The sequence below is a fragment of the Podarcis muralis genome, chromosome 6 (genome assembly GCF_964188315.1).
Source record: "Podarcis muralis chromosome 6, rPodMur119.hap1.1, whole genome shotgun sequence".
Lineage (NCBI taxonomy): Eukaryota > Metazoa > Chordata > Lepidosauria > Squamata > Lacertidae > Podarcis > Podarcis muralis.
This window is the reverse complement of record NC_135660.1, coordinates 15,554,531-15,580,403: the sequence shown is the minus strand read 5'-3', so window position 1 is coordinate 15,580,403 and position 25,873 is coordinate 15,554,531. Positions and strand designations below refer to the sequence as shown.

Below are 25,873 nucleotides of genomic sequence, written 5' to 3'. Positions count from 1 at the left end.
TTATAACAGTTTATATGGAAATTGGGACGCAGGTGGTGTTGTGGGTTAAACCATAGAGCCTAGGACATGCCGATCAGAAGGTCGGAGGTTCGAATCAGCGCGATGGGGTGAGCTCCTGTTGCTCGGTCCCTGCTCCTGCCCACCTAGCAGTTCGAAAGCACGCCAAAGTGCAAGTAGATAAATAGGTACCACTCCAGCGGGAAGGTAAACAGCATTTCCGTGCACTGCTCTGGTTCGCCAGAAGCGGCTTAGTCATGCTGGCCACATGACCCAGAAGTTGTACGCCAGCTCCCTCGGCCAATAAAGCGAGATGAGTCGGCCACGACTGGACCTAATGGTCAGGGGTCCCTTTACCTTTACTATGTGGAAATTGTTACGTTATGGTTGTTTACTTTTTGCTGTGTTGTATTTTTGCTTGTAATTATGTAAATCTTTTCATGTCCTAAGCCACCTTGAGCATGGTTTTAACTATGAAAAGGCAGCATACACATTAAATGAGGATGATATGCTAGTAGTAACACCTTGAACTCAGCCGGGTAGCAAACTGGTAACCAGGGCAGATCTCTGAGCCCAGGTGTTGTATGCTGACAAGGCCTCACTCCTGTCAGCAATCATGTTGTAGCATTCTGCACTAACTGCAGCTTCTGGACTGAATGCAAGGGATGTCCTATATAGAGTGGGTGTAGGTAGACTAAAATCCCCATCATTAATTACTGTCCATGCTGACTAGCTGATGGGATTCTGAATCACCTGGTAGAACAGAGGCAGCCACTGTGCTGCTTTCAAGCTATTGCTGAACTCCCACCACCCCTGACTATTGGCCATGCTGACTGGAGGATTGATGGCTAATGGAGCCCAACAACTTCTGGCTAGCCCTGGCAAGGTCTTCCAAGGCCCCTTCTCCAACTGCCTCTGATGACATGGGACTTACCTGAAGAGAAGCCCATCGCCAGCCATAGCATAAATGATCCGAGGCATAGGGAAGAGGGAGCCCAGCAAGCTCACCGTCAACCCAGCCACAGACCCGATGGCAACAATGAACTTGGCAGTGTAGAATCGGTGGGCTGCAAACATCTCCATCAGGGGCGATTCGGTATCAATGTCGGTGTATGGCACCATCAGAGTCAAGATTATGCTCACCTGTTGAGTGGGAAGAGTGAAGGTAATGTACGGTGGCACGGGGTTTACTTATCTATTTATTTTGGGTGCCCCATTGTAGCTCTCAGGGCAACTCACTCCTTTTGTTTACTACCACCCTTCACCAATTGATCCCAGGGCCAGTTTAAAATCCAATCATAAAAATAGAATAGATAAAACAGCAGTATAATCTCTCTCTCTCTCTCTCTCTCTCTCTCTCTCTCTCTCTCTCTCTCTCACACACACACACACACACACACACACACACACACACCAGCAGTACAGGAGAGAGAGGCAGCATCCTATTTTTTTGGACATTATGAAAAGAAAACCAAAACCCGAAGCAATCGTACATTCCGTTCGCAAATGCGGAGCTCCAGCTTCATTTGATTGAAAGAAGCTGCTAAGATCTCATGGAATGTTTATGAATATTCCATTAGTTCAGAAGTTTGTAAAAGGGATAGAGGGAGCTCTTATGGCGGGGTTGCAGAGGAGCCAGGAAGCAGCACTATGACAACAGTAGTTAACTGTTAGGCTGAGTGTGTGGCTGGCATGCGTGGGAGTGCTATGTGATCCGGGGGTGTGAGTAGTATGCACATTGTGCATAAATTGTGTGTGTGTAAGAGCGAGAGAGAATGTGAATGAAGAATGGGCACAGAAAAGATGACCGACCGCAAACCCATCAGCAGGGTTCGCCCAATACATTCTGTTGCTGGAGATGAAGGAAAAGATGCCCCCACCCACTGCATTCCATGTACCAGATCGGCAGGTGAATTTTACCTTGACTCTGGCAATGGGGCAGCATCATCCACTGCATCTGAGGGCCACAGGAGTGTGTGTGTATAGGGCAGACCGTGTGGCCCAGATAGCTCTGTCCTCCAGCACCTACTGGTGGAGGCAGCTGCCCTGCTCTCCCTAATGGTACAACCAATTCTGCAGTCCACATGGACAAGCAACCATGAGCCTGGATCAGAAGCTTGTCTTCCTATACACATAAAAATGAAAGGTTGTCTTCACACCAAGGTTCACGGGACCATCCATAGGCGGCCATGCCAACCCCAGCGGGACAACAATGCTCGGCAAATGAGCAAGCAAGCAGAGCAGGTGATCTGTTGAATGGAGGAGGGGGAGGCATGCTTTGCCAAGGCCCCCCTCCCCTTTTAAGCGCAAATAAACACTTTTGTATTGCCACATAGTTCAGACATTCCTCAGCTTGCACCTTACATTCTCAGCCACCACGTTACACCTTCCTGCAAAACGCAGAATCATACAGAGCGCTTACTTACGGACACATATGCGGTCAGGCACGTGACAAGTGAAGCAGTGATGGCATAAGGGATGGAAGTGTTGGGACTCTTTGCTTCTTCTCCAGTGGTGGCAATGATGTCAAATCCAATGAAGGCGTAGAAACAGGTGGCTGCACCTTGTAGCACCTGCGTGACCAATAGACTCACGTTAGACTGATCGAGGCTTCCAGGTCATATCCATTTATCTGGAACTAACAATGCCTTCTTACATTCCTAATGACAACCTGCAGTTGTCCCATCCTCTTTTGCATGTGACCACCCTACTTTCATAACACTCCAAACCAGCTGCCCGAGGTGGCTGCCTCATCCTGCCTCAAGGTAGGCAGAGCCCTGACTGGCAATTCAAGAAGGTAGCAAAGAAAGAGAAAATAGAAGGGAATAGGTTAGCCCAGGGGCAACCAATGCAGTGCATTCCAGAGGCTGTTGGACTCCAAATCCCATTAGCCTCAGTAGCCAATGGTCCAGACTCATGGGATCTGGAGTCCAAAAACATCTGAGGAGAATTACGCTTGCTACCCTTGGACTAAACAAGGTGAACAATGGGAAGAAGTTGCAGAGATTGGGACAGCACAGGGACAGATGGCCTTGCATGCAACAAATTAAATGCTCATTTGAAAGAAACATAGTTTCTCCAAACGCCAGGGATGGTTAACTGGTGTCACTCCAGACTCCAACTCCCATCAGCCAGAATGGCCAGTAACTAGGAAATCCCACTTTAGGCCCTGTGGAAGAGTCCTTCCAACTCTTTAAAAATAATCTAGCAAAGTTAGTTTTAAAACTGAAAGCCACCACATCTCTCCTCTTTGCTGATGCATTTTCTGGGCCAGACATTCAAGAGGCAAGCAGCATAAATCCAACTCACTAGCTTGGGGTCCAGGCCAGAATACCTGCAGTCTCTGCTCCTCCTTGGAGAAGAATTTGCCTCTGCAAGGCAGGAAATCCAAATCTGTTTGAATTCCCAGCTGAGTTTTAAGCTGACACATGTGTGACAAGCACTAATTGGGCAGCACTGGGAAGTGCGTATAAAGCAAATGACTTAGGCCCATTGCTATACAGTACTGAGAAACAACCAAAGCAAATACCAGTGCATCCTAGTCTACTTCAGACTTCCCCAATCTGCTGCCCTCCAGGTGTTCTGAACTACAATGCCCATGAGCCACAGTCAGCTGTGTTGGAAGGTACCAGGTTGGGGGAGACTATTTATTTCAGACCCACTTTAACACACTGGTGCCCATTTAGATACAGTTGAAAGCAAAGGGGTTTGTCGTCCCATTGCTTATAATGGTGTGCATAGCCTGATCCTAAGCATCAGAAAAAAGTCCCACTGAGTTTAGTAGTGTTAATGCTCAAGCAAGCATGCATAAGATTACAGCCATGCAGTGCAATCCTGGCCATGTTTAGGGACATCAGTCCCACCGTGTCCGATTAATAGGGCATATTCCCAGAAAAGTGTGCACAAGATTGTAGCCATAGGCATATATACTTCCTTTTAGATTGCACCCACTGACATCATGCTTTTCACCCATGTCATTTTTCGTTCTCAGCAAACCATTTACCTGCCTGTTGGTGCTGTGCGTTTTATTATACGCTGCTTATGGGATCAATTGTAATTAGCCTTTAAGTCATCAGCTCTCCAGAGAGCGCGATAATTGTGTTTATGCATTGTTAATTTCACTCGGTTGAGCAATTCTGTTTTAGCCACCTTTAATTTTGCCAGCTGGAGAGTGAAGTGGTGCTTTGTTTTGTTTTGAACTTGAATGAAAATCTGGAACATACTTTGGGGGTGGTATTTATTTCAAACGGACTAGTAAAAGAAAGGAACGTTGATTAAGCAATGGGCTACAAGCCAAAATGGCTATGTTTGACCTCTGCCTCTGAAACCACAGGTTGGCAGAAGGCTGTTACACTCATGCCCTACTTGTGAACTTCTCACAGGCATCTGGATGGCTACTGTGACAACAGGATGCTGAACTAGAAGGGCCACTCCATCAGTCTCATGTTCTTGGGTATCTATGTTCAAGGTACCAATGGAGGTTCAATGGAGGTTCAAGGAAATCTTAAGGAAGACATCCAGAAATCTGTCTTGGAAGTGGAGATTGGAGATTTACACCATGGTTTGGTACAGCAGAGGTGGGGGAACTGTGGGCAGCTTATGATATATATCATTTTTATTAAATCTCCAAAAATATTCCAAAACATTTATTGTCATACACACAACCAAAAATCAACATAAATTTCTTCTTGACTTCCCACCCCTCCTTTCTCGATGCTTGTATTTTTACTTCTTTTTAGGGAAGCTGTGAGCTTCAACATGTGCTTAGACTTGAGGTCCCATCAGTCCCAGTCACGGGGCCAAGGATGATGGAATTTGCAGTCCCACAAGATAAGGAGACCTATTAGGTATGTTATTGCTGAGTATCGTAGTCATTATTGAGATGACATGAGGAATCAGGCCAAGTAGACGAGAGGAAGTTGTATCCTGTGCTGCAGATCTACCACTGCAGGAGATTTCCTCAGCAGAACTCCCACCACTTCTCTTGCAGTCCCCTCCAGACCTGAATATCTGCTCCAGAAGGGATGCATGGGGAGAGGGGAGGGAAGAGAAATCCCATTGCTTGAGCCACTTGTACAGCATTGGATACAACCCAGGATCCTTATATGAAAGGGGTGCCTGCTGTGGATTTCTCCTTGCCAATAAGAAAAATGGAGATCCATGTAATATGATGCCTTTAAAGACTTATCTTTTGGTTGCCAGGCTTTTAGGCTGATAATGGCCGAATTCTTTATCTAAATCACTCACCCCCGACCATCCAAATGGCAGGAACTGCCCTTCGGCCCAATATTCTCCATTGACATAGAAGAGCCCAGCAATCATGATGAAGAGCCACACCACCAAGTTAATCACGTTGAGGACGTTGTTAAATCCCACAGAGTTCTTCACTCCCAAAGCGACAATGATCGTTACAATGACAGCAATGAGCAAAGCCAGCAAATCTGGGTAAGATTCTTCTCCTTTACCTATGAGAAGAAAACATAGGTATATATGGAACTTTGGAAATATAGCAGAAACAAAGGAAAGGCAAATAAACGATCTTCTGGGGGATTGTGTCGGTTTAAGAAATCCTTCTGCACTTAGTATTCACGGCACAGCAGACATGCTATGTCAACTCTTTCTCATAGGAACATCGGCATGGCATTGCCATCAAATGGTTTTGTTCCTGTGTCTTCTCTGCAGTTCTTTTCTGTTTTCTTTTCAGAGCACAGAAAGTCTGACTTGTTCCCCAAACAATGGAAGAGCAGAACAGTCTCCAGAACTGTAGGAAACTTGAGCACCACCTGTTCTATTTCTTATGGCATATTGGGCAGCTGAGCACATTGTCACACATGGACATCTCTGTGCATCTTCACTATTACCTTTCGGTGTTAATCTGCAATTTTTTTTTGCATACAGTATATATTTAATGAAAATGAAACAAAACATTTCATAGTGCTTAAAGATAAGGGTGGGGTGTTTTTTTTAGTGCAAATAATTTTTTTGATTCCCATCTCTTGAAAGGAAACCATCTTTATGACCCTGCATTTATCTCCATGGTGTTTTTTTTTAATCTAGTTTTCTTTCGTTTACTTTTTAATGCTCTTAAAAAGCAAATGCACAATAGTGCTGAAATTTAAAAAGCACCTTAAACACAAGTGTTGGAAATGTCCGAAAGGTGGGTTTCAGTATGGTGGTCCCTGCTCTGCTTATATCAAGTCCAATGGCAGCAGTTGGTCAAGGGCCCTAGGGTTAGTAAGGTCCCCCAGGGTCCTGACCCTGCTACCCAGTCACTCACCATTCCCTTGTTGGACCCAGGACCAGATGTATTTTAGCTGCGGGGTGTGACTGCTGCTCTTGAATATGGCCTGGCCTTGCTGGGACTCTGGGAAGGACCAAACCTTCTAAGTGAGTTGCCACTAAGTTTTTCTGTGGCAGCTGGAAAGCTTTTTAAACTTAGATGCACATTTTCCTAAGCTTGGGGACTGGAAATGTTGAATCAATGCACACAATATTTCAATTTCAACCATCTTGGTGCGCTGCGATTTCCATTCAGAATCCCATGGCTTCTTGGAGCCTAACTTACAAGATTAGGCAAAGACAGGAGTCACAATCCGGGATAATCCTTACCCAGCCCATTCAAAGTCCCAACGGTGTCAATCATCCAGCGACTGATGGTGTGATTGGCCAGGGAGTCGAACATGCTGCTTAGAGCACTGGCGCCTGCTGCTGTGCCGATCAGATACTCCAGGATTAGGTTCCATCCGATGAAAAAGGCCACAAACTCTCCCACCGTGACGTAGCTGTAAGTGTAGGCGGAGCCAGTGGTTTTTGGAACTCGCACACCAAACTCGGCATAGCAAACCCCTGGACAGAGACACAGGAAATGCATGTAACCATAAGGAAATGTGGCTGAAGGAAAAGTAATCCGTTATAAGCTGGTGTCAAAACAAGAAAATGGTTGAGCTCTTGTGAAGGAATATCCAAGCCCTTAAAGGTTTGTCCCTTTAAGAGTTCCTCTCTTTGTCCGAAGAGTCCCTTCTCTATTAGGAAAGTAGGCAAGATATGTATACCTCTTTCTTTCTCTCTAAATCCACAGGAAGAGGCTTGGGGTGGTAAATCAGTCTAGCCTTCGTGGAATTGGCATGGCACCATTATTCTTGCTTGCTCTGCCCTTCCTGGCAGTGATAAGCATCAACTGCTCATCTACTAGGCCAGGGTTTCCCAAACTTGGGTCTCCAGCTGTTTTTGGACTACTACTCCCATCAACCTTAGCCAGGAGGACCAGCGGTCAGGGATGGTGGGAATTGTAGTCCAGTCCCAAAACAGCTGGAGACCTAAGTTTGAGAAACCCTTTCCTAGGCCATGGCTGGGGAATATGTGGCTCTCCAGATGCTGCTGGACTCAAGTTCCAACCCTCCCCCCACCACACCTTGAACCCTAAACAAACCTCTTCACATCAAATTAGGAGTTGTTTCCATGATTTGCCTAGCCCAAAAGATGTGCCTCACCTATGTGCTAAGCCATAAGGGTCATGCTACATGTTTAGTAGTGGGCGTTTAGGACACAGGTGGTGCTGTGGGTTAAACCACAGAGCCTAGGGCTTGCCAATCAGAAGGTCAGTGGTTCGAATCCCCGCGACAGGGTGAACTCCCGTTGTTCGGTCCCAGCTCCTGCCAACCTAGCAGTTTGAAAGCATGTCAAGTGCAAGTAGATAAATAGGTACCGCTCCGGCAGAAAGGTAAACAGCGTTTCCATGCGCTGCTCTGGTTCGCCAGAAGCGGCTTAGTCATGCTGGCCACATGACCCGGAAGCTGTACGCCGGCTCCCTCGGCCAGTAAAGCGAGATGAGCGCCGCAACTCCAGAGTTGTCCGCAACTTAGACCTAAAGGTCAGGGGTCCCTTTACCTTTACATGTTTAGAGGGAGAGATACAGGGAAGCACGGCTTGGATTCGGACAGCATGTAAACAGGCAGGAGTTTGGTAACAGTGTTACCACCATTCAGGTAAATAAAACCATAGTGTTGGCTTTCTCCCTTGTCTAGAATTAGGTTTGGTAGAGGGAATGCTGGAGGCTGCCAGAATGCAAAGAAGTACACTGCAGTCCAGGGTGGGTAGAAGAGCAAGTTAACAGCCACTGACACCCAGTGCTGGCTGTGTGAGGCAGCTGCCCCACTCTGCCCAACAGCAGGGCTGTTTATTACAACAATGTACTATTCCAATGAAATGCTAACTTGGAAATGTGCTCCAAGTGTCGGTAAAGGTAAAGGGACCCCTGACTATTAGGTCCAGTCGTGACCGACTCTGGGTTGCAGCGCTCATCTCGCTTTATTGGCCGAGGGAGCTGGCGTACAGCTTCTGGGTCATGTGGCCAGCATGACTAAGCCGCTTCTGGCGAACCAGAGCAGCGCACGGAAATGCTGTTTACCTTCTCGCCGGAGCGGTACCTATTTATCTACTTGCACTTTGACGTGCTTTCGGGCTGCTAGGTTGGCAGGAGCAGGGACGGAGCAACGGGAGCTCACCCCGTCGCGGGGATTCGAACCACTGACCTTCTGATCGGCAAGTCCTAGGCTCTGTGGTTTAACCCACAGCGCCACCTGTCCTATACAGCTTGGACCAAGATACCCAACAGCTCATCTCACCACTTAAATACTTAACTGAGCACTGAGCACTGCAGGTGGGAGCCTCCTGCGCAGACCATCTTATGGTCAGGAGGTCCTTTCCATATGATGCAGGAATCAGGCCTTTAGTGTAGCAACACCTACCCTTTGGAAGTCCTCCTGTTAGATATCAGGAAAGAGTGAATTCCATCAGCCTGGAGAGCTCAGTTGGGTAGAGTGTGGTGCTGATAATGCCAAGATTGCAGGTTTGATTCCTGTATGGGACAACTGCATATTCTTGTACTGCAGGGGGTTGGATATAGATGATCCCCAGGGCTCCTTCCAATTCTCCAATTCTATTATCTTTTTGGTATCTATTAAAGACCTTCCTTTTCAAACAAGCCTACACACACACACACACACACACACACACAATCTGTTTCCATATTGGACTTTAAATTGCTTTCATTTATATTTTCATTGTTGATGTTTTCATTAAATCATTTCAGGGTGTTTTATGGGAAATAATTGATTAACAAAACAAATAAAACGAATTACTGAAAGCACCAATAAAACCCATCTTTTCTAACCAGTCCCTCCTGGCGTTTATAGCCGCAGACTTGTTGCTGGTTCAGGTCTGTGCCTCCTCCTCTGTTCTGATAGCCAGACAGACTGTTATTAACATCACTTAGATCAATGGGAACAACACTAACCCCAGCGGTCAATAATACCCTGTAATTGAAATGTGTATGCCCACCTCTGCTCTTTCATTCTGGAGTATGATAAGCAGGTAGGAAATATACAATTTCTAGCCAATTCCATTCTGTTGTAGGAGCATTCATTGGTTCCTCCCACCCCCCACCCCAGCCTTCTGTTTGATTTCACAGTCAATTCCTAAAGTGTATAATGTCGCTTGGTTGTTATGCTGTCAGAACTTCTAGCATGCTGTAAAGAATATGAATGATTCAAAGCTACCATGAGCAGGCCCAGCCTCTTCATTTACAGAGCAACAAATGGTGCGTGTGTGCATGCGCACACACACATGCACACACACACACACACACACGGTCAATGGATGGAGAAATCAGTCCATTTCCATTTCACATTTTTCCAATTCAATTCATACATCAGTTTGTGATTTTTTGAAAAAGTCCTCGTGAAAATTCACCGGCATTTTACGGAGCATTTCCCCTAATATATAAATTTCTGTATGTGATTTTGCTTATTTTTATAAGTGCTTTCCCCTGCATATGGATTTTTGTATATATATTTTCATATTATACTGAGAAGTGTGAATTAGGTAGGCTTGCGTTAAAATTTAATTTCTCCACCCCAGTACTGATGAAGTTATTTTGGCACCTAGCATAGTAAGCCCCATGAGCTTACTAGCAGTACATGTGAAAAGGACAGTGGTGTAGCGTGGGGGGTGTAGGGGGGGCCGGCCGCACCGGGCGCAACATCTGGGGTTAGGGCAAATCCACGGATTAGGGGGCGCAAATCCACGGGTTAGGGGGCGCAAATCCACGGGTTAGGGGGCGCAAATTACTTGCCTTGCCCCGGGTGCTGACAACCCATGCTACGCCACTGGAAAAGGATCCAGGGGTCTTAGTAGACCACAAGCTTAACATGAGTCAACAGTGTGATGCAGCAGCAGCAGCAGCAAAAAAGCTAATGCTATTCTAGGCTGCATCAACAGAAGGATAGTATCCAGATCAATTTCTCCTAAGAGGCACATTTTTGTATGCAATTCTGCCCACTGTATGCATTATTGCAAAGCAAATTTCCCCAATACAATGCATTTTTATGCACGTTTTCACTCTAATTTATGCATTTTGTACACATTACTCAGCTGGAGTACTGCCGCTGCAAAATCTGGAGAAGCAAAAATGTTGACAGATCGCTGGGTTTCATTTCTCATATTGTTTTGGAAACTGCAAAGTTTGCCTTTGAATGAACACTGAATCAAATTTCTCCCCTATCTGTCCTTCTGAGTTTGCAACTAGCCTGACATCTTGAGAAGATGATTCAAATGACTGTCATTTTCACATTGCCCCAGTTTTCCCACTAAGTCCAGTGAATGTGCTAAATGGCACATGAAGGCGCAGGCTGATGATATTAAGTGCTCTTTTTATTGAAGGCCCTCTATATTTCATGCACTTTCATATGCACTTGGATAATGAAAGCTTTCAAGGGGATATCTGAGACTTTTATTTCTACCATGTAGATCAGGAACAAGGAAGAATGAGGTGGGGGAGGAACCAATCCGAATTCCTCTCCCCCTTCCCCGCCGGCCGACCCTTCAACCATTGACTTGCATATAAAGTAATTATTCAAAGCTGATTAAAAATGCATGCAAGCTGCACACACAAGAGACCAGAGAATAAGTACATGCCTGAAAGATTGATGAAACAGATGCCTTGATGAAGACAGGTATTCTATTCCAGGCTTTGACTTGAAAAACCATAACGAAGCTGGTGGCTAACTTTAGCCCACAGGCAGGCAGGCAAGGTTTGTGTTTGATGTGCATAATGAGAACCCACCAAGTGTCCCTATATTCCAGGGACAGTCCCAGATTTGCAGAAGCCGTCCCAGTTTCTGATTTGATCCCAGAACGTCCCGCTTCCCCTGTTTTCATCGGAGAAATGTTGGAGGGCATGCATAGCGGTAACTAATCGGCTATCTCATTAGTATGCCAAGGTAACTCGAGCTCCTGTTATAATTTTCATATGGAACATTAGCAGAATTTCCTGTGCCTTGGTTATTCAGAGAGGCTCGTTTGTGCACAAAACCACACACACACACAGGAAAAGCAGGAAGCATCTCGGCGGGGGAAGATAACAAAGGAGAAACCATCTCAAAGAGGCTGGAGAGTAATGCAGTTTTTATTCATGCCCAGTATATTTCAGCAGGCTATCCTCCTGGGCTTTTCTACAAAAATATAGACAGCGGTGAATAAACAGTGGGTGTTGGGTGGTGCTGTGGGTTAAACCACAGAGCCTAGGACTTGCTGATCAGAAGGTCGGAGGTTCGAATCCCCGCAACGGGGTGAGCTCCCATTGCTCGGTCCCTGCTCCTGCCAACCTAGCAGTTCAAAAGCACGTCAAAGTGCAAGTAGATAAATAGGTACTGCTCCAGCGGGAAGGTAAACGGTGTTTCCGTGCATTGCTCTGGTTCGCCAGAAGTGGCTTAGTCATGCTGGCCACATGACCCGGAAGCTGTACGCCAGCTCCCTCAGCCAATAAAGCAAGATGAGCGCCGCAACCCCAGAGTCAGTCACGACTGGACCTAATGGTCAGGGGTCCCTTTACCTTTATGACAAGTGGCATCATGCAGGTGTACAGTCTGAATGGTTTCCTCTGGGTGGCATACAGTCATAGAACTGTTGAGTTGGAAGGGACCCTAAGGGTCATCTAGTCCAACCTGCTGCAATGCAGGAATCTCAGCTAAAGCATCCATGACAGATGGCCACCCAACCTCTGCTTAAAAACCTCCAAGGAAGGAGAAGTCGACCACCTCCTGAGGGAGACCGTTCCACTGTCAAACAACTCTTACTGTCAGAAAGCTCTTCCAGATGTTTGGTTGGAATCTCCTGTCTTGTAACTTGAAGCCGTTGGGTTGAGTCCTACCTACCAGAGGAGGAGAAAATGAACTGGCTCCATCTTCCATGTGACAATGTGTCCTTAGATGCCAATTTAAAAGTTGTCTTGCAGATGCAACAGGAGTAGGGAAGAATAAGATGAAAGGTGCCGACACTGGGCTGGAGAAGTTGGGCAAATGACCCAGTGTCATTCAACCCAGTGTTGAAGGAGGTAAGGAGAGAGGGAGTCAACAAGGCTATCCTCAGTGATGCCCACTTTACACACTTGTCACCCTAGAAAGTATTCAGCTATGATTACCAGAGGGATGCGGGTGGTGCTGTGGACACAGAGCCTAGGACTTGCTGATCAGAAGGTCGGCGGTTCGAATCCCCGCAATGGGGTGAGCTCCCATTGCTCGGTCCCTGCTCCTGCCAACCTAGCAGTTCAAAAACACATCAAAGTGCAAGTAGATAAATAGGTACTGCTCCAGCGGGAAGGTAAATGGCATTTCCATGCGCTGCTCTGGTTCACCAGAAGCGGCTTAGTCATGCTGACCACATGACCTGGAAGTTGTACGCCAGCTCCCTTGGCCAATAAAGCGAGATGAGTGCTGCAACCCCAGAGTCGGCCACGACTGGACCTAATGGTCAGGGGTCCCTTTACCTTTACCTATGATTACCAGGGTCACAAATGCCAGCAGCCAGTAGCCACCAGCCATTAAGGCCATTTAGCTAGTAATAAACCAGCAACTTCTAAAAGTGTGTTGGAAAATTGTGTTGGAACGAGGTGGATGGGTGGAATTGTGCTGCCTGCCATTAATAATGTCTCTAATGGAGCCAATCTAATGTTTTGTGAGCTTCGTTACCCAATGTGTTTCTTTTAGCAAAGTAAAAATATGTTTTGGTCTCTCTTGGATGGAGACAAGTGCCGTTTCCTTTATTTTCTGCAGGAAAACAACCCAGATCTAATGCATTCTTGATACCTTGAGGCCAGATGTATCTGCCAGAAACCCAATTATTTTGCATCTGAATCAATTTGTGTATGTGACAGGAATACAGCTTCCTGTTTATTGGCCTATTAAACATTCATGCAGGAAGCCAAGAGCTGGTCCCCATTTTTTACAAAATGACCAGAGCTTCAAGCCAAAGGACCTGACATGACTTTGCAAGATTTTTTCAAATTAGGATTAGATTTGCCCAATCTGGCATGGCTGTAGATTTTCAAAATAAGATGAAGTAGAATGAAATAGACCTACAAAGCAGATGATTGGAAATGGATCTATGGGTAATATTTATTTATTTTATGTCTCAGCTCCTAAATAGTGTAACAAATACTTTGCTGGCATGATAATATGCTTGATGGTATCATTCAGGAACAAATAAACACAGCTGGATAGTTAGGGCTTTCATAAGACTGGCTATAATTTCCTATTTATAGCATCTTCTGCTGCTTCTTCTTAATAATAAAATCCCCTTTTCTTCAGTTCCTTAGCAATGCAGCCCTAGCCATGTCGACTCTGAAGCAAGATCTACTGAATTTAATGGTACTTTCCCCATGGTAAATATGTTGGAGACTGCTCTTCTATACACACATGTACCTTGGGATAAGTCCCATTGAATTCAGTTGGCCTTATTTTTGAGTAGACATGGCTAGGGACTCTGCTAGACTGGTAAAGAAAGTGTTTTATATGTGTTGTATATGCCTTATTACACAGTGTCACCAGATGGTGCTGTTGAGTCCCGTCTTTCCCTACAGGATTCCCCTGTACAAGTTTACAACGTGTTTAACTGAAACGCTTCTTTGATGTGTCTAGATCCAGCCTAGGATTGCATGAGGGACAATAGGTGCCCTCTTTTTTTGCCATACAATTTATACACCGCTTGATTGTAAAAAAACAAGCCTCAAAGCAGTTTACAAAAAGACAAAACAATAAAATCAAGAAAAATTCTCAACCCTGCTTTAAAACATACATGAATTGAATAACTAAAGCAGTTTAACATTACCTCACTTTCCTAAGCATCTGGGTAGGCTTCTCAAAGTGGGAATAAGTTTTAGCAGGCACCAAAAAGAGGGCAGTGAAGGTGGCTGCTTGATCTCAATTGGCAGGGAGTTCCAAAGGACAGGTGCTGCCACACCAAACAAATGGGTTCTTACAGATAATAATAATAATAATAATAATAATAATAATAATAATAATAATAATAATTTTTATTTATACCCCGCCCTCCCCAGCCAAGGCCGGGCTCAGGGCGGCTAACAAGCAATAATAAAAACAAGTTGAATGAATACAACTTAAAAACAAGATTAAAATACATTAAAATATTAAAATGCAGCCTCATCACAGGAGAAAGGAAAAAGAAAAGAAAGAGAGGGATGGAATCTAATTGGCTCCAAGCCAAAGGCCAGGCAGAACAACTCTGGCTTACAGGCCCTGCGGAAAGAAATCAGATCCCGCAGGGCCCTGGTCTCATGAGGCAGAGCGTTCCACCAGGCCAGAGCCAGTGTTGAAAAGGCCCTGGCTCTGGTTGAAGCTAATCTAACTTCCTTAGGGCCCGGGACCACTACGGTGTTGCTACCTTGAGGTAAGGCATACCGGGAGAGGTGGTCCCGCAGGTACGAGGGTCCTAGGCCGCGTAGGGCTTTAAAGGTCAAAACCAGCACCTTAAATCTGACCCTGTACTCCACCGGGAGCCAGCACAGCTTGAAAAGCACTGGGTGAATATGCTCCCATGGCAGAAACCCCGTGAGGAGCCTTGCTGCAGCATTCTGCACCCGCTGGAGTTTCTGGGACAGCTTCAAGGGCAGCCCCACGTAGAGCGAATTACAGTAGTCAAGCCTGGAGATGACCGTCGCATGGATCACTGTGGCCAGGTTGGGGAATGGTTATTATTTAGTGCCTGCAGCAGTGCCAATTCTGCTTTTTTTAAAATATAATTTTTATTAACAGGCCAATCAAATCACATTAATTCCAAATCACATTAGTTCCTAATTATACAGCCAGATTTTTAAAATTCTGTTAGGGGGTACCCATACTTCAAGCTCCAAAAGGGATCCAAACTTCACTCTTGCTGCTGCTTTAATTAAACAGTTCTATCCAGTTCTGTCCAGATAGTCTCTTTGTTATTTTCCTCATCTTCTTGTTGTTATCATATATTCCTTTCTTTGTGATCTCTGATAATCTTCACAAGTGGGTTGAAAACAAACATATCCTGTGTAGGTTTTGCACTCTCCAAGAGTCATATCACATAAAGGACAGACACCATTTCCACACCTCCGTAAAGAACATTCCCACAGTCTGTCCGTTGATTTCCACAGGCTTGCCAATTTATATCTCAGGGGGCCCTGCCAGGTCAAGATCACATTCCGATAACCATACATTCACATTCTGATGACCCTGGTCCTCCTCCCCCTCGTCCTCCTAAGGGCAAGCCTGTCTTAACGAAACTCCATTTATAACTGCGTCATAAAACTTTCCTTCCATTCCCCGATGTTTCCACAAGTCCTCTCTTTGATCAGTAATTCATTTCCACACAGTTCTTAACTCCTGCTTGTGATTGGTAATTTGCAACGATTCTTCTCTCTGGAGCGGAGGGTTATTGGTACTCACATAAGACCAAAAAAAAAAAGTTTTTTCCTCCCCCCCCTTTCCGTTTCACTCCAACATACCAATCTTTTAATGATGATTCTTCACTTGATTTATTTGTCCAGCCTGTCGCTCCGCTCGCAGAGATCCCATTAATCAGCTGTCTTTACTCCTGATCTTCACTTGATGTATGTGCATTAGCTTCTTTCCAATTATATATTTCCAATTATATTTTTCAAGCTAATGCGAACCAGTGCGCGATTAGAGACAGCATCAGGGAGAGCCGACCTCACCCGAGGGCTTCGTGCCAAGTGTCGTCACCCCCTTCTTTCGAATCCGGGGGTGAATTATGGACACAGCTGGCAAGGCAGTCCCCCCCATTCCCTTGGGGGGGCAAGGGAGGCTGCATACTCCCATATCAGCCTCTTAATTACCTCATGTGGGTCAGAGAGATGTTATTGTCGGCCATCTTCCAATGCGCCCCCTGGTGGCCCCCGTGCAGCAGTGCCAATTCTGCTGATCAAAGTGGTCAAGTGTGCATGTGTGGGCCACGTTGTAGTAATCCAGTCTTGAAGTAACCAACGCATGAACTACTGTGGCAAATCTTTTCTGGTCCTTGCATGTATGTTTTGCTGAACAGCTTGAACGCACTCAGCCTATGATTGATATAAGTCTTCCTTTTTGGGCAGTTGCCCCTGCAAGGTCATGAGTTAGTGGCAGCAGGTCCAGACTCAGGAGCTGAGTTCTAGTAAACAACCAGGGACAAGCCTTCACCAAAGACCCTGGGAATGTCGGAATCAGGTGGGAGGAAATGAAGGTGAAAGGACCTGCTTCAGACAACCCTGGGGTGTGGAAGGAGCAAATAGATGAAATCAGGAAAGGCAGTGTCCCTATGATGCAGGAAGACTTTTTAAAGCAGGGGGAAGGGAGCGCTATTTGGTCTCCACTTCAGCTAGCCAAATATTTCTGGGCCACCACCAGCCACAACCCAGAAATCTGCATACCCTCTGACATTTCTCCAATGAAAATAGGGACATCCCTTTCCATAAAGATAATTTTATCTTATTGGGTTGCCCCAGCACTCTGGGCAGCTTCCAACATATACAAAAACATAATAAAATATTAAATATATACAGTGGTACCTCGGGTTAAGTACTTAATTCATTCCGGAGGTCCGTTCTTAACCTGAAACTGTTCTTAACCTGAATTACCACTTTAGCTAATGGAGCCTCCTGCTGCCGCCGTGCCGCTGGAGCCCGATTTCTGTTCTTATCCTGAAGCAAAGTTCTTAACCTGAAGCACTATTTCTGGGTTAGCGGAGTGTGTAACCTGAAGCGTATGTAACCCGAGGTACCACTGTATATAAAAACCTTCTCTATACAGGATTGCCTTCAGATGGCTTGGGGGTTAGATAACTCCATACCATCCAACATTTCTCCGATGAAAATAGGGACATCCTAAGGATGGGACATTCGGGATCAAATCAGAAACGGAGATAGCTTCTCTAAATCAGGACATCCTGGAAAATAGGGACATTTGGAGGGTCTGAATCTTGCCTATACGTTTATGCATATTTACCTGGAAAGAATTGTTCTTGACATCTATTCAACTTTATTCTGCGTAAACCTTGATTGTGCTGCAAACATTGTGAAGCAATGCACCAGTTACACTAGTGGAGGTCCTTATCGCGGCTCACATTCAAGCAGGAGAAGAGGCTATGTGTCCGGGGAAAAGGCTCATTCTTATCTCAGTTTATGAAGCTGAGATATGATCACCCAGGCTAGCTCAGGGAAAAGAGAGCTGGCTCTGGAAAATCGTAACATGAGAACCCATCCCAAGGTTTTGTTTATATCCCAGATGCTTATGAGAACCGCAGCTAAAAGGTTAAGCAGAAGGTGAAGAGAAAGATTCAGTTTCATGTGCTTTGTGATTTCCTAGCTCAGCCTCACTTTTGCTTTCCAAGAATGCGTTGCTGTTATAAATAACAAAACTCAGGGATGATCAAAAAGGGGGAAATGGCCGAGGAGACTATAAAAATATATCTCAGTGCTTGGGAAAATGTTTTTCTTCAGTGGAATAAAAGCAAATCAAGATGAAAGAAGAGAAGGAATAACCAACACAGCAAACTTGCTATAATCTTAAATTTTTAAAACATAACCCCTGTGGTAGAGATACAATATTGGCAGTTTTGTGTGTTACTCTTGCTTATAGTGTGTAGCTGTGTTGTTTGTACCCAAGTAATATCTTAATGGAAAACTACCAAGGTTATAGGATCAGGTAGTCGATGGCTTTCTATGAGTTCATATGCAGTCCATGCATCTAAAGCACTCTTATGCCACTTTAACAGTCAGGTATACCCCTAAAGAACCCTGTTTTAAGGGCCCTGAGAATTCTTAGGAGACCCCTCACAGGGCTACAATTCCCAGCTCTCTTAACAAACTACCAGGCACCCCAGAAATCCTTCCTGGTACGCGTTAACATGTAAAAGTCACAGACCTCCTTCGTTGCATCCATTTGTTCCAATTTGTAATGTAACCGAAACACTTTCAACTGGCTAAGAACACTACCTGAGTCGTGTGAGCTCTACCTGAAACTGTGATCTGACAAGGTGTGCTGTCGTCCCTTCTCAGCAGCAGTTTGGGTGGTGCCTCACATTTTGCAGTCCAGCTGCTATGATAGCACAGGGGCTTATTTTTATCTCTGTCTCAAAAGAACAAACGCCCGTCAGACAACATATTAGTAACTTTGGATCAGTGACAGCTGGCTGTTATATTTACAGAGATGGGGGCGCAGCCATTATGTATTTCTTCTTCCCAGGAGGCCACTGGGCAACATGAAACCTGAAACATCTGAAACTTAAAGTGCCTTATTTGAATGTCTGCTAGCTCCTCCCACTCTGCCTCTTGAAATGTGCCAAATTGAGACATGTATGGCTTGACGAACACCAGCTGCCTTTTCTCCCCTTTTCTACCCATTAAAAAAAAAACAAAAAAACTGATGAAGTGTTTTGGGGAATTCAAAAGCTTGTCCACTATTTTATGGCATTCCAGACTCTGGAATTATTATTATGGCTAGCTTTATTCTTTAGAATTCTGATGCCTAAAAAAGCATTGTGTTTTCATTCAGTAGCATTTTCCATTTCTAGGTAAGTCAGAGTTTTAGCTCCTGGTTGTGTTGATTTTTTTTATAGGCATGAATTTATGTCATTTTTTCCCCCTGAACAGGCTTTTACCTTCTTAAATTTTATAGTTCCTGAAGTTCTGCTTTGTGAATTCAGATGTTTTGGTCCAGACCCACAAAAATAGCATCCTATTTGATTCTATGCTTTGTGGATAATACTTATCCATACTTATCTTTTGCCCTCCTCTTTCGAGGCACAGGTCTGTGCTTAAAAGCTCTGTGTCTGAGTCTCTGTTTTTGTTTTGCCCCAAGCTTTCTCCATGAAAACCTGCTCTTTAGTGCTCAATTGGAGCAAACATCCATTTGGGCTTTCAGTGGATCAACATTCGCTTTTATTGAGTTTTATAGGTCAGGGTTTTGTTTTGTTTTTTTGCAAAAGAGGGGGGTGCTTGGACACAAAGCTTTAAGCAGTGGACTGTGCCTGGAAAGAGCGGAGGAAAGGTAATTGCGGATAAGCCCATAATTTGGGTTGGGCAGACCTCAGGAAATACTTGGGTGGGGTTTTTTTAGTAGACCCTGTGATCCACCAACTGGAACCTGCTGCAAAGGATATACACTTAGAATTAAAGAATTCTGAGCCAAAGAATTTATTTTAGGCACCAGATCTAAATGGAGCTCACAGCCCTTCCACACCAAAATCTATCAACAGCCTTCTTCATTTCAGCAGTATAGTTTGAGCCAGGGCAGGGGGACTGTCCTTTAGTTGCTACTAGTAAATCAGGTGGGTGTTGGAAGTCCTTGCCAATCATCCAGGGAGCTAATGGCAGATCCATGGTTGTCTTATGCCCACTGTTGTCTTGACCCACCTTGATAAAAAATCTGATAGGTCCCACCAGAGTGGATAAAGTTGCTTCTAGTCCATCCATTATGGCACCAGTTAGCCATTCCCAGTCCTCACAAACAGTTAAGTGAAACAATGAGTTGAATGTTTCCCCTTGATGTTTTGTAGCCAGGCCAGGTGTAGACCTGGGATGAGAAATTCCAATCTCATAAGAGAAAGTAGAATGAAAACAACTATTTTATGCTTGATAAAAGCATTAGAGAAAAGCTTGTTTTAAAAAGCTAAATTTATCCGGGATATTTCATTGTGTTGCATTTACAATGCAGAATTCAAATCAAGGTTCTTCTGTTATTTATCAGTGTTTTCTTAACTGACACCCACATCAGATTTGAAGCATCAATAACCCGCCTCAGAAGCACAGAAGGCTCCTTTCAACTGCTTGGTTTGGAACATTGTGTCTGCTTGCTATCATTGAACTGTAAAGGACAAACACCAGCAGTAAAGGGGCTCACATGGAAAACATATATAGACCAATTCATACCCTTGGCTAAATTCAATCAATGAAGCCAGGATTCAGAGACTTTTGTTTTACACTTGTTTACTTCTTCTTATTCATCGCGATCCTTTAAAAACCAAACCCTGCAATCAAATTTCAATCAGACAACTCTGAAACCGGCAATCAAATTTCAGGCATGTAAACAGAAGAGTCTTGCCGGTCCAGCATTCTTTTAGTCAACCTGGTCCAGAATGTTGCATCCCAATCACATCTGAGAAACTTGCAGGCAGGGTACAAATTCAATAGCCTTCCCCTCCTGTTTGTTCCTGACATCTGATATTCAAAAGGATGCTTAACTCTAAACCTTGAGGTGCCATTTAACTATAATGGGTAATAGATTCTGACAGTCCTAGAGGGTCCTGAAAACTTCCTTTCTATCTTCATTATTATAGGGTAGCGGAAGTGAATGTTAATTAATCCACACAAGTACAGTTCGTACCATATTGCTAGACCAATTATGTTAATTGACTGAGATGGATTACAAATATGTTCGGTGTAGCCGGTGAGTAATCCACAAGAAGAAGAAGAAGAAGAAGAAGAGTTTGGATTTGATATCCCGCCTTTCACTCCCCTTCAGGAGTCTCAAAGCGGCTAACATTCTCCTTTCCCTTCCTCCCCCACAACAAACACTCTGTGAGGTGAGTGGGGCTGAGAGACTTCAAAGTGTGACTGGCCCAAGGTCACCCAGCAGCTGCATGTGGAGGAGCGGAGACGCGAACCCGGTTCCCCAGATTACGAGACTACCGCTCTTAACCACTACACCACACTGGCTCTCAAGCCTTTCTTGCTAGTCAGAGACCCTCTGGAAGTGATTGTTGGCTCTCATGATGTCCAAAAAGGTGGTGTCAATGCAACCCCCCTGATAGTTTAAGCCAGCCTTCCTTAAAGTGATGTCCTCAAAAGGCCATTGTGCTACAACTTCCATCAGTCCCAGGCAGCATCAGGTTAGGGAAAGCTGGTCTAAGCAATCCTTACCTTAAGCATGGTGTGTGTATCTTTGCTTTCTAACTTGACTAAATCCAGTTAAGCTAGGTCATTGAAACAGCCTACGTCTACAACAATGGTTCTCAGCAGGGGTGCCAACTTGAATAAAATATTGGGGGGACCCAGGAAAGCCCCACCCCACATTATTGATCACAAGACACGCTGCACGCACATCATTTGAATAGCAATGCTCATCAACTTGAGTGGGGAAGCTCCCTCAAATGCTTTGGGAGAGCAAAGGGACCTTGACCCTTAGGAGTTGGCTCCTATGGTCCTCAGTTGAGCCCAGGATACATTTGGAAACCACAAAATACAGAAGGAAAACAGCTGATGGTCAGGCCCTTAATTTAAAAAGTTGAAATGTTTACACCCAAAAAAACAAATACAACACTCCATCCATATAGAGGAGGGAGAAAGGTTGTTTTCTGCTGCTCCAGAGAAGCGGACACGGAGCAATGGATCCAAACTACAAGAAAGAAGATTCCACCTAAACATTAGGAAGAACTTCCTGACAGTAAGAGCTGTTTGACAGTGGAATTTGCTGCCAAGGAGGGTGGTGGAGTCTCCTTCTTTGGAGGTCTTTAAGCAGAGGCTTGACAACCATATGTCAGGAGTGCTCTGATGGTGTTTCCTGCTTGGCAGGGGGTTGGACTCGATGGCCCTTGTGGTCTATTCCAACTCTATGATTCTATGATTCTATGAACACAGACAAACAAAGCAAACAACCCCCCTAAAACAGACAGCTCCTTCCAATCATACGGCCTGCCAAGCCCAAAAAAGTCCTCAATTAAAAAATAAAAATAAAAATTGGGAGGGCAAGAGGTTTAGGCAGGAACCAAGAGGGGGTCTGGGGATACCATGGCGGGGACCTCAGGTGTACAAAGATTTCAAATTCAGCATAGTGGTTGAGCTGACTCTCATGATATCTGAAAAGGATTGTGGAAACACAACAAAACTCGGTCATAGTTCAGCTAAACCTTATATTGAGTTCTAACTGACTGCACCCTATCTTAATATAGAGGCAGAATTCTTACATAATTATTATGCTATCCAGTTAGGTTTAGGAGTGATTACCGAGTGCTGTAGTCACAACCAGTCAGATTCCCTGGTGGACTTACTTGAAAGATGGTTGAAAATTCCCACTTGGTAATGCAAAAGGTTTTATCATTCATTGGCATTAGTCTGGGGCAGAGGTGTTGGTGCTACTAAAGGTGTTGACTCATTAAAAGAATAGTACTTAGCTCTTGTATATTTTGCCATTCCCCCCCCCCCCTTGAACAAATAGCATGTTTAGGCCCAGAGAGGTATTTAGGTTCAGTGCCTTCTAGAGAGTTTCAGCAGGTCTCATAAAATGGAAGGCAGGTAATATAAACAAGTTTAATAATGTCCTTAATCAGAGGGAAAGATAGCACAGCTTACTTTCTTTACATTCTGAACATTCAGCATAGCACACCAATGTGTGCCACCCCAATAGCCTTAGACGATTATGCTGCTTCCTGAAAAGTAAAATGACGACTTATGAGTGACTTACATATTCCTTTTGGCTGACAGTTTGAGCACCTGAAGGCAATAGTCGTCCCATCCCTCTTTAATTTTAAAAAGACATTTGTGCTCCCAGGCTGGTGTTTTATCTCAGTATGTTATATTTTTAACTCTGCCCTAGTTTTCCATTGCATTTTCTTCCTGTAGTTTAATGCTGTTTTGACATGTATTTCAATACGGTTGTACACAGCCTGGAGACAGGAAGTGGAAGGCGGCATAAAATGGTTTCCAATAGATAAATATATACATACTTCAAAGAACAATTGCTTATAAAATATGTATTCCTGGAATGCTTAAGAAAAAGAGTGGGGAACCTCATGGCCCATGGCCCGTGGCCAGTATTGGCCTGCCAGGTGATCCAGGTTTGTCCTCAGGGCCATTTTCTCCAAACCAACCCTAGCTGTCCACTCACTGATGACACTGAGTGATGTCAGCTGATGGGCAGGGTTCAGTCCCACTGGGTGCTTCATCAACAGTGTGTTATTTGACCCCTGTAGCCAGCAGGATTGAACCCTTAGCTCATCAGCTGGTCATGATGCCATCATGATATAAGATGATTGATAGATGGGTGGACTTGTCCACTTGTCACAGTGGGTTTGCGGGGGTGGGGATGGGAATAATGATCTGGCACCATGGGCCAAAATGGTACCCCAACCCCTGGATTATGAGCAACGACAATGCTTGATGAAAGAGAAGCTAAAAGGTTTGCCCTAGAGATTCATGAGAAATACAATCAGCCACAACTGTTCTTCAGTAAATAGGCATTTAGTAAGCATACAGTTTGGGAAGACTCACCAGACAAAATGGAGGCTACGGCTGCAATGATGAAGGAAACGATGACGCCCGGCCCGGCCATCTCCTTAGCAACCAGGCCAGAGACCACATACATCCCGGTGCCAACACAACTTCCAACACCCAGTGAAACCAGATCCAGGGTAGTGAGCACTTGGGCCAGTTTGGTTCCATGGGATGTGGTGGTGCCTGTCCCCTCCAGCATGGATTCCACTGGCTTGGTGCGGAGGATTCGAGAGTGCATGGCATACCATGTGGCACCCCACTGGATCCGCCGGGGGTCCAAGTGCGAGAGGATGCCGCTCATTGTGATGTCAAGGGATGGAAAGAAAGGCCAACGAAAACCACAGAGTTCAGTTAGCTCCCGTAATGAAGTCTGACAGCATAGACTTTAGCAGACAGGTAGTCAGTTTCAGAGATGGTCCATGTCAACTCAAAGCCACTGTGGTGTGAATGTAAACTGCAGCTTCAACAACCTGGGTTTCAGTTTCGCCTTGTGAGATCCTATGAGAAAAGGAGAAAGAGGGGGGAAATATATTCCTGTGTGAATGAAAGAAAGTGGGAACACGAAATGTTACTATCCCACTCCTAGGAACCAAGATTACAGTAATACATACGTGAGCAGCATATACTGGAGGACCAGTCATACTTGGTGTATAGTGTAAGCAATACTAATTTATAGATGGATTAATGGTCTGACCTGGTAATGGGTAGCTTCTGGTGTTCTTGTTAAGTCCCATACTATAGACCTGCTATGTGTTCATGTGGTGGCGTCATTTTCACAGAAACGTAGAATTGGAAGGGATCCCAAGGGTCATGGAGTTCAACTCCCCTGCAATGCAGGAATCTCAGAAGCAATGAAGGTGGCTTCTCTTTTGTACCTACAGGACTACCTCTCCTGGTGTGTCCCATGGAGGACCTTATGGTCTTCAAATAAAAACATCTTGGAGATCCCGGGCCACAGGGAGGTTAGGCTGGCCTCAACCAGAGCCAGGGCTTTTTCGGCCGTGGCCCCGATCTGGTGGAACGCTCTGTCACAAGAGACTAGGGCCCTGCGGGACTTGACATCTTTCCGCAGGGCCTGCAAGACAGAGCTGTTCCACCAGGCCTTTGGCCAAGGCACAGTCTGACCCCCTCTCTCCTTCTGTAATCCTCATAGAACTCTAGCCCAATGGTTGCCATTAATTTGACTCTGAATTGATTTTAGAATGAATTGATTTTAGAATGTATTTCAATTAATTGATTGTGATTTTATGTAAACTGTGTTATTTTTACAGTTGTTTGCTGCTCTGAACCCGGCTTCGGCTGGGGAGGGCGGGATATAAATAATAATAATAATAATAATAATTATTACTCAAGATACGTGGCACTCAGAATCAGTGGTTAAGCTACATAATTTTAAACATTGGACTTAATAGCCGTGTGTGTGTGTGTGTGTGTGTGTGTGTGTGTGTGTGTGGTAATTAGATGATAATGTGTATTACTCCACTTACTTTAAAATGCGGTAAGAGAGCCCTGCTGGGTTTGGGGGTCCTGCTGAGAGGGCTCTTGACACCTGCCCAGTTGGTGCTATTGTTCAGAATATATTCGAAAAGGATGGGGCAATTGGTCAGCAGCGCAATAAGGCCTGGATCACACACCTATGCACATCAGTTGGATTTTTAGCACTTAATTGCTCTACACTTGGGCTGCGAACTTATGCACACATACACTGTGTAGGAATATGAAGCTAATGAGCCTGACTTACGAGTAAATAGGCATAGGACTGTGCTGTAGATACACTGTCTGTGTGCTTGCTTCTGCAACCTATTGCTTTTTCTGCTTGAGAAATGATTACTTTGTATATTTGGACATAGATGATTAGAAAGGTAACGCGCTTTCTTCTGTGTCCTCTTCCACAAATGATATTTACTGGGCAAATGGTGCCTTGAACTTTTCACTGTTTAGGAAAGGGGTAGTGTGAAACCAACAGGGACGCGGGTGGCGCTGTGGGTAAACCCTCAGCGCCTAGGACTTGCCGATCGCATGGTCGGCGGTTTGAATCTCCGCGGTGGGGTGAGCTCCCGTCGTTCGGTCCCAGCTCCTGCCCACCTAGCAGTTCGAAAGCACCCTTAAGTGCAAGTAGATAAATAGGTACCGCTGTATAGTGGGAAGGTAAACGACGTTTCCGTGTGCTGCTCTGGTGCTGGTTCGCCGGAGCAGCTTCGTCACACTGGCCACGTGACCCAGAAGTGTCTGCAGACAGCGCTGGCTCACGGCCTCTAGAGTGAGATGAGCGCACAACCCTAGAGTCTGTCA

The 25,873-nt window shown here is 45.1% G+C and overlaps 1 protein-coding gene across 1 annotated transcript in view; it reads right to left on the bottom strand.

The window, feature by feature from the left end:
- Positions 1-25,873, bottom strand: part of SLC7A14 (solute carrier family 7 member 14) — a 53,694-nt gene that overhangs the window by 5,322 nt on the left and 22,499 nt on the right. Inside the window, exons 2-6 of the mRNA XM_028731562.2 lie at positions 23,579-24,079; positions 6,607-6,843; positions 5,245-5,462; positions 2,424-2,570; positions 932-1,140 (exon numbers count right to left, since the gene is read on the bottom strand). Coding sequence (XP_028587395.2) covers positions 932-1,140; positions 2,424-2,570; positions 5,245-5,462; positions 6,607-6,843; positions 23,579-23,882 — 1,115 coding nt within the window. The 5' untranslated portion in view covers positions 23,883-24,079. The remainder of the gene's footprint in view (positions 1-931; positions 1,141-2,423; positions 2,571-5,244; positions 5,463-6,606; positions 6,844-23,578; positions 24,080-25,873) is intronic.